This window comes from Branchiostoma belcheri, unplaced genomic scaffold (assembly GCF_001625305.1).
Source record: "Branchiostoma belcheri isolate BF01 breed outbred unplaced genomic scaffold, Haploidv18h27 scaffold7, whole genome shotgun sequence".
Lineage (NCBI taxonomy): Eukaryota > Metazoa > Chordata > Leptocardii > Amphioxiformes > Branchiostomatidae > Branchiostoma > Branchiostoma belcheri.
Window position 1 is genome coordinate 1129416 of NW_017804353.1, and position 12637 is coordinate 1142052.

Genomic DNA, 12637 nt, shown 5'->3' on the forward strand with positions numbered 1-12637 from the left:
AATTTCTTGTATTGAAAATTATAGTTAAAACCTCCTTCATATTACGTTCAACTTTTTCATCTGATTTGGGGAATGGGGGTGTGGCGTAACATTTGTTTTAGGTAGGTTACAGTTCCTAGAATCCTCCATAATCATGAATGTGTTCCGTTTTACCAGGAATTGTTTTTATTAGTCTGAGGTGCTACTCTGGTATGCGCACTTGAGTGGGCGGACACTAGAACGTGCAGCGCGTTTGTAGTCGTGTACTCACTGTGATTTTGGTGGTAAAACTAGAAACATGATATTATTGATATACAATTGAATCTCGAACAGACAATTGGAGGCGATATCGTAACTTTCTAAGGGATTGCCATAGTATCTAATTTCCAAGCAGATTTTTCGGTGGTCGCAAGATAATATCAAATTGGCCAGGCAGTATCCATTAGCCAGACAGTATCCTTCGGTGGTAAATGGGTATTGTCTGGGGAATGGATACTGCATACTGCCTGCCCAATTTGATACTGTCTTGTGGCCACTAAAAAGCTGCTTGTAGTTTGCGTACTATCATCCTTGTTCGAAGCTGGTGTGTTACGCCGAAAGGCGGTTATACCGGCTATACAGATACAGATACAATAGGTCCTCTCCCAAAAATTTGCTGGGAGCGAATTTTCAGGAGCCGGCCTATAGCTACATGTATAGCTAACAAGGCTGGATTTCATGCCACCATAGTGCACTTTGGCATCTTTAAGTTTCGGCCATTTCTAGAAACCTGTTTCCTGCTCGCCGTCTCTTCTGCGCCTCTGGCGTCTTGGTTCCCCTGCCGTGCTGTGAAGACCCGCTGCAGTCTGCCGGTGACGCAAGCGATGCACGAGAGCGCTCGATCTGCGGCGCAGGGTGAAGTTGATCACAACCAGGACGGCGAGAAGCGCACCGAATAAGATGGCGGTGAACGCTGCGGGAAAGAGGAAAGCGAGTGTCGAGTTCAGACCTTGCTGTATCCAGAAGCGTGCTTTATCCAGAACCATGCTCAGTTACAGTTCTGGATTGTATCCAGAACCGTGCCTGAGGCAAAATCTACTTCCTGGATTCGCGGAGACTACCCAGAACCGTGCCCAAACCTAACCTTAACCCATTCAGGCATATATACTAGATACGTGTAGGCGCAGTTCTGGATAGGATAGTCTGTGACAAAGAAAGAGACTAGGGCGCTCCATTTACACATGTACAGTTAATATTAATCGCCAGTTAACAGTACCAATAACAAAATATATGGTGGGATTTACAACCAGGAGATTCAGAATCCTCAGACATCTAATGCCAGCGATTCTATATTACACTTATGTTTCCAACCAGGTAAAGCCTTCTACGCCACTAGGAATAAAACAAGAACCCCACCTTTCCAAAATTCCGTCAGTGGTGCCTTCCAGTTGGTAACAGTGGTCATCTGTCCGCTGATAGTGACTTGCAGTTCATTATTTTCCTCTTCTGGTTCTCCCGTTTCGACTTGCTGTGTCCGGGTTGTCCTAGGTGCGTGAGGCTCTGTGGTTTGTAGTGGCTTTGCAGAAGTGCTGGGAGGGGCACAAGTCATCAGGTTTAAGTCCCTCAAGAACTTCCCTTTCATCTCAGATGGCGAGTTACACCTCAGGACGTACGGATATCTCAGGCGAGTGATGAAGGTGGCGTGATTTTCTGGGACGTCCAGGACCACCACTGTGCCAGTTGGATGAGGAAAATCGCAGTTCGCCAACATGCAGGCCTTCACTTTCTTCGGCGTGGTGTTCGCGCACCCGTCTCGGCGGTGTTCCGTCACGCATCGCCGCGAACGGGCGATCCACTCCGCCCCGCAATCGCAACGGAACGGGTTCTGCCAGATCCCGAGGTAGAAGATGCTTTCCGGCGGGTTCGCTCCGCTCGGGAAAGTCTCTGGAACGGTGGCGATGCGATTGTATTGAAGAGAAAGTTGCACTAAAGAGCGAGGGAAGTCGACGTAGGCATCAACTCGTGATATTTGGTTGTGGTGCAGGTCTAGGTTGGTGATCTGTGGCGTATTGTGGAGTGTGGACCACGGAAATACTTTCAAGCGATTATAAGACAAGTCCAGATATGTCAACTTCGGCATTTCTGGTACTGACGTCACCTGTTCTATGTCGTTGAATTTGAGAATCAGGCTAGACAGCGTGCTAAATGTTAGATTGTCCGGTACGGTTTTTAAGGTTGGATTATGCCGTGCACAGAGACCGTCCGTCCAGCAAGAGCCAAGTGAGCTTACTTGTGCCAAGTTTTGTAAAAGCAACATGATAGAAACTGCAGCAAACATTTTGACTTGATGCGTGGGTGGCATTCAGAAGTGATTTTGCTTCTTGTTTTCTGGAGGTATCACAGCAAAAAACGGGATATTTAGGCTAACGTCTGGTGAAATGCAACCAGCATAGAGACACAGCCTTTTCGCCTTTCTTGTTCGGTGCGGGTGTAAAAACAATTGTCTATTCTCTTCGTCCGTCGACACGTCTCGAATTCCGCCTGCAACATGAAATGACTTGCTTTAGTCTTCTGTAGCCTTTAATAGGTGTACTACGTTGGTTTCGACCCTTAGACGCTAAAACTACAATAGACATACCTAAACTGAGCCAGACGTTTTGCGCTCCATCCCTATATTTTCATGTCGACACCCTTTGGCTTTGCGTCCTTTCAAGTTCACAGACAAAAAGTAGTAGCGCTACAGTAACCTTAGAAGAGGGGCTCCCTGTCAACAACCGTCGAGGGCTCGTTCGCGATCCAACCCGCCGACAACGTACAGCTTATCCCTCAACGAGTACGTGTCCCGCCTTTAAATTGATTTTTGTAGTCATGGCTGGCTCCGGGAGTAGCAACGCTTAAAGAATGACTGACAATGCTCTGTTGTAGTTATTGAGAATCGCAAAACACAAGCACACACACACACACACACACACATACACACACTGTTACTTGAAGTCCAACACAATACTTCCCTTCATAGGCGTGAAGTAAGAAAATGGCTTACCTCTCTCTCTCGAGCTCCGGGTGCGTAGAGACTGTGCTTTTCCTTCTCTGCTGAATGTAGACCATTAACTTATGACATTCGAGTTATGCAGCACATTCATATTAAAGCCTTACTATGGCACCGAGTAGCCAATTGCGACATCCAATTCAGCCAACAGCCATCCAATGCGTGTGCAATGACGCCAAACAGATCCAGTCAAGTTGAAGAGTTGGGCATTTTCAAACTCTCTCACGTACCAGCTTTTGCTGTTTGTTGTTTTTTTCTGCGCGGTGCTAGCTGCTATTGGTTGAACAGGTAACATTGATAACATTTGATTCACGATGTAAGATCTCGACTCTAGATATACCCACGCGTACGGCAATCAGACAAATCACAACATGTTCGTACAAGGTACGTGTCTGTGTTAGCTATCACGCCAACTCCCATAATCCCGCCACACCAGAAAACTGTGTTTCATGTATATACTAGTAGTTCTACCATAGTTACTCCCATAAGTCTGAAAACTGTGTTATATAATTCTGTACTACTGTAGTGTTGTAAGAAGTTCGAGGCCACAGAGACCGAGAAAGAGTCAACCTCTCCAAGGTCACCATCTTCTCGGTCTCTATGACCTCATTTGACGTTTTTGATAATTGACCAATTTGAAAAAAGGGGACATGTTTGGTAGAAAGTTGGTGTGCGTCATGCCGAGTGAAACCTCTCTCTATTGAAGTTTAGTCAGGTAGAGCGTAATGATAATTAACTGAAGACAAGAAGATTATGATGAATGTTTCAAATCGGCATCACAGGGCAACCTTATCTGTCAACTATACTAGTAGAACACGGCTGTACTTTTTATCATGAAGAAGAGCGAAGAAACAGTGTGTTCAACAAATCTCTGAAGGAAGACCCGATGGACAGAGCTACATGTATGCTAACAGTGTTGAAAAATTATCTAATGACAACCACTTGCTTTTACAAACCCAACTTGACACTTGACCCAAACAAGAAAAGTGCAGCCTGGCCCTCACACGGTACGTTTCGCGTTTTCCATCATCTATACATGTAATACAGAAACCCCCTTGTAAGAATGTGTAAGAGTCAACCTTTCAAAGACATCGCATTCTGCCCCAGGAGAATCACAGATAGACCTGAACATAACTTTTTAAACTGTTTTGACTGTAATTACTGTGGTGTTCTAATCAGGCGAAGGTCTCAGAGCAGAGATAAAAAAAAATAGGCGACCCCGTCAAGGCCACAATTTTCTTTGTCTTTGTGGCCTTGTGACAATTTTCAGGATAATTGCCCAGTGTGTGCCGTGCCGATTGAAATCTCAGTCTCTTCAATTAATTATCATTACGCACTACCTGACTGAACTTCAATAGACTGAGATTTCACTCGGCACGAAGCACACTGACCTATCTACCAAACATGCCCCCATTTTAAATTGGTCAATTATCAAAAACGTCATAAGAGGTCATAGAGACTGAGAAGATGGTGACCTTGGAGATGTTGACTCTTTCGCGATCTCTGTTGACTCGAACTTCTTAGAACACTGCAGTAGTACAGTTAAACAGTTGAAAAACTTATCTTTGTACATTCTCTATAACACTACTGTAGTCCATGTGTAGCCATGGGAGAATGATGAACCTACGTTGTTACCTGGCTAGGCTGTACTTTGCCAGCTTAAAATAGCACTCGGAGTCACGTGTCAAGTTTGGTTTGTAAACAAGTTGTTGTCACCGAGACACTTTTTGTGTCTCTGTGGCCTCGAACTTACAGTAGTACAGTTAAAACGCATCTTTGGGTCTATCTATGATTCTCTTGGGAAATGATTTTTAGAATGTCCTTGAAAGACTAATTTTTCCCACTCCGCCATGATGAATAAAGTAGATCTGTGTGGTAGTTGGTTAGGATGCCACGTGATGCCAGTGGAGACCATTCATCATAATTTTCTTGTCTTCCAAGATAACAAAGAAACAAGCAACACCTGTTGCTACATTAATTACGATTACTGTCTACTTGCCTGAACTTCAATAGAGTGAGGTTTCACTCGGCACGAAGCACACTGACTTTTCTACCAAACATGCCCCCTTTTAAAATTGGTCAATTATCAAGAACGTCAAAAGAGGTCATAGAGACCGAGAAGATGGTGACCTTGGAGAGGTTGACTCTTTTTCGATCTCTGTGGCCTCGAACTTCTTATAACACTACAGTGGTACAGTTAAACAGTTGAAAAACGTATTCTAAACATTCTCTATAACACTACTGTAGTCCATGTGTAGCCATGGGAGAATGATGAACCTACGTTGTTACCTGGCTAGGCTGTACTTTGCCAGCTTAAAATAGCACGCGGAGTCACGTGTTTAGTTTGGTTAGTAAACAAGTGGTTGTCACCGAGACACTTTTTGTGTCTCCGTGGCCTCGAACTTACAGTAGTACAGTTAAAACGCATTTTTCGGTCTATCTATGATTCTCTTGGGAAATGATGTCTAAAATGTCCTTGAAAGACCGATGCTTCCCACTCCGGCATGATGAATAAAGTACTAGTAGATCTGTGTGGTAGTTGGTTAGGATGCCACGTGAGGCCAATGGAGACCATTCATCATAATCTTCTTGTCTTCCAAGATACCAAAGAAACAAGCAACACCTTTTGCTACATTAATTACAATTACTCTCTACCTGACTGGACTTCAATAGAGTGAGGTTTCACTCGGCACGAAGCATACTGACCTATCTACAAAACATGACCCCTTTTTAAAATTGGTCAATTATCAAGAACGTCATAAGAGGTCATAGAGACCGAGAAGATGGCGACCTTGAAAAAGTTGACTCTTTCTAGGTCTCTGTGGCCTAGAAATTCTAACTTCTTATAACACTACAGTAGTACAGTTAAAAAAACGTATCTTCGATTCTCTTGGGATTTTTTTTAATGTCCTTGAAAGACTGACTTTTCCCACTCCGCCATGATAAAAAATTAGATCTGTGTGGTAGCTGATAAGGTTGCCGCGTGAGGCCAATGAAAATCATTTATCATAATCTTCTTGTCTTCCAAGATGATAGAAAAACAAGATTTACTCTCTACCTGACTGAACTTCAATAGACCGAGATTTCACTGGACACGACGCACACCGACTTGTCTCCAAAACACGCCCCTTTTTTGAAATTGATCAATTATCAAGAACGTCATAAGAGGTCATAGAGAAGGTGGCAGCCTTGAAGAGGTTGACTCTTTCTCGCTCTCTCTGTGACCTCGAACTTTTTAAAACACTACAGCAGAACAGTTGAAACAGTTGAAAAACGTATCTTCGGGGCTATGTATGATTTTCTTGGGACATAATTTTTAAAATGTCCTTGAAAGACTGACTTTTGCACATTCTCAATAATTCTTCCTAATATTGTTTTCAAAGTGTAGATCATTGAAAATTGGCTGCACTCTGACTCCGGAAAACAGCAGTAGTGATTATCTTCAGTAGCACTGTTAGAGTACATATCTACCAGACTAACAACGCTAGTTCATAAACGATATAATTTAGTACAATAGAAAGAATGATTAGCCAGGGGAGTTTGGAAAAAGTAGAGTTCATTTACCCGCGCGGTTCAGAGGGACAAATGAAACCCACTCTCCTGGCCACTCAGACCCTATCTATACCGATTTCTACCACCCTAACCCTCTTGGAGGCCTGGTGGAGTCTAGTCATCCTAGTCTTACTTCTGATTCGTTGAGCACCATGTTCCCACTCCGCCATGATAAAAAGTACATGTGTTGTAGCTGATTAGGATGACACGTGAGGCCAAAGAGAACCATTAATCATAATCTTCTTGTCTTCCAAGATGACAAAGAACTAATTAACATTAATCATAAATTACTCTTTACCTGCCTGAACTTCAATAGAGTGACGTCTCACTCAGCACGACGCACGTAGGCTTATCTACAAAACGCCCCCTTTTTTTAATTGGCCAATTATGGAGAGCGTCCACATAAGACTGAAGCGCGCGCGTCGCTACAACTCATTTTTGGCGCACTTCTGAACTATCAACAGGGAGAAAGTTCCAGCACCATTCTACTACCCAAACGCGTGCACTGTTCGTCCACCTGCGTAACTTCAAGATGAAGTAAGTTATACCGTTTTCTTATTCTTATCTAATCCCTAGGCCACATGGAAAGAAATTTTGTAGTATTATCGTGCGTAAGCAGTGTAAGCAGTGTACGATCTCGATCTCGTTAGAAAGACCACTTTTGAATTCTGAATAGTTTTCCCTGGACTTGTTACCAGTAAGTTTCGTGGTTAAAAAGAGGTGCAATTGAGATTGCTTTCTAGACGTTTTCAAAGCCTTTCAAAAACGACATATATAGGGGCGGCAGGTTGTGAAAAAATATTATATTGTTGGTATATCTTGAATATGGGTCGTAGCCTTGGTATAACTACATGTACATGACCCCATGCAGCAAGTACTGAGAACTTTGGAAAATGCTTGAAGCTGTCAGTTGCCGCCATAAAACTTCTTTTTGACACCCGTAGCCAGGATTTTGAATGGGAGGGGGTTCTTCCCAATGTTTGAGGGACCAGCGAGCCCCTAGGGGGTCCGGGGGCATGCTTCCCCGGAAAATTTTGAAAATTGAACCTTCTGAAATGGCATTTCCTGTGTTTTTGAGTGGATTTCAAACAAAAAGTCAGACATAACTTTTTATTCAATGACAAAGTGAGCCGGGTAGGGAAAAAGTATCGATTATCTTCTACACCACAGAATTGAGGTCATTTTTCAAGTTTGTAAGAGCAAATGGTTTTCACATGACACTTTTTACCTTTTTTACTATTTACTTGTAGCTCTGTCCAGTGAGTACTTTCCTTTCATCCGTCATGATAAAAATGTAAATTGGCGACACTATCAATGATCAAAACATTGAATTTCGTGTTTGGGCACCTTGCCATTATTTTTCATCTGCGTGACCGGACACTGTACAACAAGTTGGACTGTACCATTCGAGCCGTAGCTAGGCAGCTAAAAAAGTATTAACTTAAGGCCTGCCTACCTGCCTAAATGCCTAGGCCAGAACTGGCCCCTTGCACCTCTTCACTTTCTCCCTCCAGGCAGCACGGTCCTTAGCCTTTTGTTCTGCGACCTTAAGGGGCCATCCAGTGTCAGTCACTATTTGGTCCCGCCATCTTTTGGGGGGTCTTCCTCTTGGTCTAGGGTTATCAAAATCCTGATGGTAGGCCCGGTATACAAATGAGTCTGGGGGTCTCCTCTGTACATGGCCGAACCACTTCAGTCTTCTTTTCCGGATGTTGTCAATAATTGTGCTCTCCACTTTAAGCATAGCTCGTATTTCCTCATTTCTTATATGGTCTCTCCTTGAGACCTTCAGGATAGCCCGTAGACATCTCATTTCAAATGCCAATAGGAGTTGTTCATCAATTTTTTTCAGTGTCCACGATTCACAGGCATAGGTAGCTATTGGGAAGATACGAGCATACAGCAGATGGACTTTTAGGTGTCTACTGACATCTGACCTATTCCAGACTGATTTCCTGAGTCTACCAAAGGCAGAAGCAGCCAGGGCAACCCGCCTCTTGACATCGCTTCTAGTGCCTGGTATAACACTACCTAGCAAAACAAATTCCTGCACTTTTTCAACAACGGACCCCTCTATACTTATTTCCCCCTCTAGCTCTGGGGATATGACTTTACACTTAGCTGCGTTGACTTTCAGCCCCCATTTTTTAACTTAAGGTTTAATATTAAATTTGAAATACAGTTGTTCGAAAGGAGAATAGGATTTATTAAATATTAAATATTGATAAAATATATTTGCCAAGATTGGTGTACAGCAGTGTGGGTATTAATATTAGTACATTTTGTACTGTACTATTACTCTCTTCCACTCAACGTACACACTCGTAACGGTAGGCGAACCTTTGTATTTCATGCCCGTGAACTTAAGAAGATTCTCGATGCTTGGGTTGAATTTAGTGAAATTCATTCTGGAAAGGTATCACATAACTTTAAGGGAATGGTACTAGATAGCGAGGCTTTGCTTGCCGTTGGCTGATGGCCAATATGACCTATGTGAGGGTATGGGTAGTGATGTCTAAAGCGAGGGTCACAACCAGCCGTAAGTGTTTTTGGGAGGCCACGTCCGCTACGGTACGTTTTTCTGAAAACGCGGGGAAGTGACCCTCATGGAGGGTTGTGACACTTTTTTAAGATTGGTCACCTGCACAGTAAAGGGGGAGGGGGGTTGCTCATTTGACCATGTCAACATTTGTGTGGTAGTAGATAAGTTGATATGACGCCAATGGGGAGCATTCATCATAATCTTCTTGTCTTAAGAAACAAGCAAAACCTGTTGCTACATTAATTACAATTACGCTCTACTTGCCTGAACTTCAATAGACTCATGTTTCACTCGGCACGAAGCACACTGACCTATCTACCTAACGCGCCCCTTTTAAAATTGGTCAATTATCAAACACGTCATAATTATAAGCTTGAATCTCGCGCGTCACAGTGTACAAATGTGCGATCTTGTCAGAAAGACCACGTTTGCTTTTTGAACTCTGAATCGTTTTCCTGTGGAGATGTTTATGCCTACTATGTTTAGGCATACTTTGAAAACTACCGACCACAGCTCTTTTGCAAACACAAAAATACTGGGCCAGTATTTTTGTGTTTGCAAAAGAGCTGAGGTCGGTAGTTTTCAAAGTATTTCAAACATACAGGTGGCAGTGGTTTGTGAAAAGATGCCACTTTAATTGGAGGCATACCCTGGATATGATTCACCCATCATAACATTGGCAAATTACACAAAATAAGTATTGAGTACTATACAAAGTTTTGAAGCTGTCTCTGTTGTCTACGTGAAATGTTGAAACATTGGGTTCTTTGTGACACGGTTCGTGCTACAGTCTAAATGGGTAGCCACTTTGTCGGCTCTGTGACCTTGAACTCTGTTGACTACTACAATAAGCTTGAACCATTCTTTACTATAGTATTCATGAGAAGCTTGAATCGACATGCAGGTCGCTTGTCATTGAGACACAGTTATCAGTTCATCTTTTGATCAAATTTCATTTACCAAGTTCGATGAACAGTACTGCATGTACATTATGTGACCATTACGGGACAACACCATTTTGTAATTCTTCTCAATTACTTACTTCTATCTGGGAGACCAACGTTGACCTGCGTGTATTGGCGACATGGTCTATGTTATAATCCATGTACACGACATTGAGTATTTGCGTACACTCAATTAGAACAAGAAATGCATTTATTTCTACTCTTTTCTACTTTCAGGTTTCTGTACGGTGTGTTGCTAGTCCTTATGGTATCAGCCATTCTTCTGGACTTGGGTGCAGCTAAGCGTAAGAAACGTAAGGACAGAAAACTGGTTGTATTGTGTTACCATTATAGCCTCCTTAGATAGCAGACTATGTGGGTCGGACTTTGGGGCCTTATTATGTGTTTTTTTACTTTGAACTGCTGTCACCTCACTGAGGATGAACTGAACTGTATATTGGCCCTGTATCGGTTTCTTTAACCCGCTTCCAGTACTCTAATCGAAGTGCCTATTATTAGGGTGGTATTATATCTGTTAGATGTATCATGCGCAGTGCCTTTTTCAACCCCAGGTCAAAACATTAATGAACTTTTGTGTAAAATGTCTAACTTGATAAAATAAGACGTTTTCCAGACAAATCTGGTTTCGAAATAAGGAATTGGGCACGAGTATGACTGGTCACAAAATAATTGTTTTCTTGTTGAATTCCGAGAAAGAATGAGTATGAGAAAATACGTGTATTTCAAATGTTGTTCTCTATCATGGCTCCCAGGGTGTAATAAAGCACCAAACCCAAAGCGCACCGTTCGGAGTGGCTGTAAGCAACCCTACAACCATGGCGAGACATGTACCTACAGGTGCAAAAAGAACTACGTCCCAGTGGGCGGTGATGCCGAGAGAACCTGCCGAAATGGAGCCTGGACTGGGAGCCACCTGATCTGTAGAAGTATGTATGCCATTTATATAGTCATCTGATAACAATTATGCAGGGGATGCCATAACTACATTTTGCTTTTAGAGACTAGATCTGCTACTACAAAAACAGCATTTGTGTAGTAGCAGAAACGGAGTCGCTATGTATTGTGGAAAAAAACTTAAATGTTATGCTAACTACGCGCTTTCGTAGTTGATAGACTATCACTACTCCACGCTTTTGTTGTTTCGTAATCAGTGGGACAGAACTGCGGTCCAGCACCGAGCCCACCCTGCACCACCCGTCAGGGCTGTAATTCCCCTTACAAACATAAGGAGAGATGTAGCTACCAATGCCAACCGAGCTGCACTCAGGTCAGTGGCGACCAGGTCCTGCGATGTTATGATGGAACCTGGACCGGAACCCCCCTGGTCTGCGAAGGTGCGTTTTGTCACTATGCCTGTACCGTTTACTGTCTGTCTTTATGATTCCATTCATGTGGAATCTTTTCGGTCCAGGAGATTTTATACATCAATTTCACATTCAAGTCGGCGGCAGCAACGTGAAGACCTGTCATAATGGCATTTGGATTGGGGACGACCCGTAGTCTGTAGTACGTATCTACATTCACGGTTGCAGTTACGTTAAGAAAATGGGGTTTGATTAAGAAGAGAGGGGAGGGGCTTATTAAATGGTAGAGCAAATAAATCATGTTTCGGTGGTCGATTGGTAACGAAGACTTGCTCTTTTCTTTTTAGAATGAGTCTAAAATTGATCAGTCTTTCGAATGTTGTTTTTCATCAGCTGGAGGGACAATAAACAACAATTGTCATAATGACCCACCTAGTCCACCCCGCACCGACCTATTAAACTGTATTCCACCGCCACCGGTACCGGCACCCCCATACCCAGTTGGGACCGTATGTAACTATGGTTGCGAACCCAAGGCAATTTTTGTCGGGGGCTCCCTCTTTGTTACGTGTATCCCGGGCTGGGATTGGGGACCTCCGGGCCGCCTGCGATGTAGAGGTATGTATTTCAAGTGCCTACTATTTCCGACGGTTACCGTTTTCGTTTTTGTAGATACAGAAACATACCAGCTGATTGTGCTGTGAAAAATGCTTTAGATTTTAATTCTAGCGAAGGCATTTTTGGTTGGCTTGATGAATGTTTAATAGTACTGGGTCAGATAACACTGCAATATGTTATCTAAATTAGAAATACATCAACTGTGACATGCTTTTGTGAAAGCAAATCTTCGTCGAGAATTCTTAGAATGCTAGATAGAAATCGGGATCAGTCTCATATTTCCCCCAGCCTTATGCCAAAACCTGCTCACGCGGAGTGAACATTATGTAACGTGCGCATAACACCTTATTCAGTCTCTGGTGGTGGTGAACTAATTTTGTCTAATATGAGTCTGGAAAAATTGTATTTTGTGTTTTTTTCTATCAGCGGGAAAGCGTTGTGATAATCTACCACCAATGCCACTCAATGCGGACAGTGATGGCTGTGGATGGCCTTACGAACATCTGGAGGCATGTACCTACACATGCAGAAATGGGTTCACTTCAAACGGCGGCGCGAACGTGGTGACTTGCAATGATGGAGTTTGGGTTGTGAATAATCTCATGGTCTGTAAAAGTAAGTATGTCACAGTACCTACCATATATATATA

General features: G+C 43.0%; 2 protein-coding genes across 2 annotated transcripts in view; one reads left to right on the forward strand and one right to left on the reverse strand.

Moving 5' to 3' along the window:
• Positions 1-740: 740 nt before the first annotated feature.
• LOC109484289 (leucine-rich repeat, immunoglobulin-like domain and transmembrane domain-containing protein 2) lies at positions 741-2296 on the reverse strand. The gene is made up of 2 exons (XM_019787547.1): positions 1375-2296; positions 741-931 (listed from the first exon to the last, which is right to left on the reverse strand). The coding sequence occupies exons 1-2, from the start codon at positions 2294-2296 to the stop codon at positions 741-743; spliced, it is 1113 nt and encodes a 370-aa protein (XP_019643106.1).
• A 1082-nt stretch (positions 2297-3378) lies between these two features.
• LOC109484290 (E-selectin-like) overlaps positions 3379-12637 on the forward strand; it is a 16635-nt gene continuing 7376 nt past the window's right edge. Inside the window, exon 1 of the mRNA XM_019787548.1 lies at positions 3379-3391. Coding sequence (XP_019643107.1) covers positions 3379-3391 — 13 coding nt within the window. The remainder of the gene's footprint in view (positions 3392-12637) is intronic.

What these genes read in the sequence shown, in the direction of transcription:
- LOC109484289 (XM_019787547.1), bottom strand. Translation starts at nt 2,296, where the DNA reads ATGTTTGCTGCAGTTTCTATCATGTTGCTTTTACAAAACTTGGCACAA. An exon ending in ACTGACGGAATTTTGGAAAG is followed by an intron (nt 932 to 1,374) that starts GTGGGGTTCTTG and finishes TCTTTCCCGCAG; the next exon opens with CGTTCACCGCCATCTTATTC.